At 62.4% G+C, this 1,178-nt stretch overlaps 1 protein-coding gene across 1 annotated transcript in view; it reads right to left on the bottom strand.

The window, feature by feature from the left end:
- Positions 1-1,178, bottom strand: part of LOC102260727 (ficolin-1) — an 8,796-nt gene that overhangs the window by 4,366 nt on the left and 3,252 nt on the right. Inside the window, exon 4 of the mRNA XM_005874176.2 lies at positions 981-1,110. Coding sequence (XP_005874238.2) covers positions 981-1,110 — 130 coding nt within the window. The remainder of the gene's footprint in view (positions 1-980; positions 1,111-1,178) is intronic.

Here is a 1,178-nt window from a genome sequence, read left to right as displayed (position 1 = left end):
CACCAGGAGGAGATGGAGGCCCTTTCTAGATGCTTCCATAGGAGGCTGGTCCCCCAGCAAGGCCCAGCCTGCCCCTGGGGAGGCCCCTGGCTGTGCTCCCGGGAGGCGGAGTCTGAGCCTCAGCTGCCTCCTGGGCCCCAGGGCAGCCTCGGGGACACGGGGAGAGCGGGCTGCTCGGTGGGGAGGGCAGCGAAGGGGCGTCTGCACCTCGGACCACAGTGGGGTGAGCCTGGGGGGAGGGTGACTGTCTCGGGTCCAGAGAGGGGTCACCAGGGTGTGCATGTCTGGGCCCTTCTCTGACTTCCTGAACTTTGTGCGGGAAACGTGGAGAAGGTTTCTGTCATCGACTCTGCACCCGCACGTGGAGCGTGTACGTGTGTGAGGGTCACACGCGTGTCATGGGTAGTTCAGGGCACATCCTAGATAATAAAAGCCTAATATGCTAAGTGTCTGGTTGTCCAATTGGCTATTCAACCAATCACAGTGTAATATGCTAATGATATGCTAAGACCACTCAACTGCTCACAATGACGTGCACTGACCACTAGGAGGCAGACACTCCCATTGGTAGGTTATCTTCCTGCTGGGGTCTGGCCAATCAGGACTGGGCAAGAGGACCGTACACGCCCTGGATCCCCCCCTCCCCCGTGGCCCCTCCCCAGCTGGCTAACATCCCACGTCCCTCCCTGGCCTGCGCCCTCTCACAACCTGAGCTGAGGGCCCCCTCCCATTGTGTGCATGATTTTCATGCACCAAACCTCTAGTATAGAATACTAGAGGCCCAGTGCACAAAATTCGTGCACGGGGAGTGAGGTGTGTGTCCCTCAGCCCAGCCTGCACCATCTCATATCTGGGACCCTTTGAGAAATGTCGACTGCCCATTTACGGAGGAGGGGGCTCCGTCCAGGTGGCCCAGGTCGGAGGTCGGGGCAGGTGGGTTTCGGGTCCCTTTTACCCCCAGGCCCCAGCCCGGGGCCTACCCTGGGCGGTCAGGGCGTGGATCTGGTCGTTGCCCAGCCAGAACTCGCCCAGCTGGCTGCCGAAGCCCTGCTTGTAGGCGGCCCAGTCCCGGTAGAAGTCCACGGAGCCGTCCACCCTGCGCTGGATCACCTGGGGGAGGGGAGACGGCGCTGCCGCCCAGCACAGCCCAGCCCACACCCAGGACCCCGGGCGGGCAG

Source organism: Myotis brandtii, unplaced genomic scaffold (assembly GCF_000412655.1).
Source record: "Myotis brandtii unplaced genomic scaffold, ASM41265v1 scaffold4281, whole genome shotgun sequence".
In the NCBI taxonomy this organism is placed as follows: Eukaryota; Metazoa; Chordata; class Mammalia; order Chiroptera; family Vespertilionidae; genus Myotis; species Myotis brandtii.
This window is presented reverse-complemented; position numbering and strand designations above follow the sequence as displayed.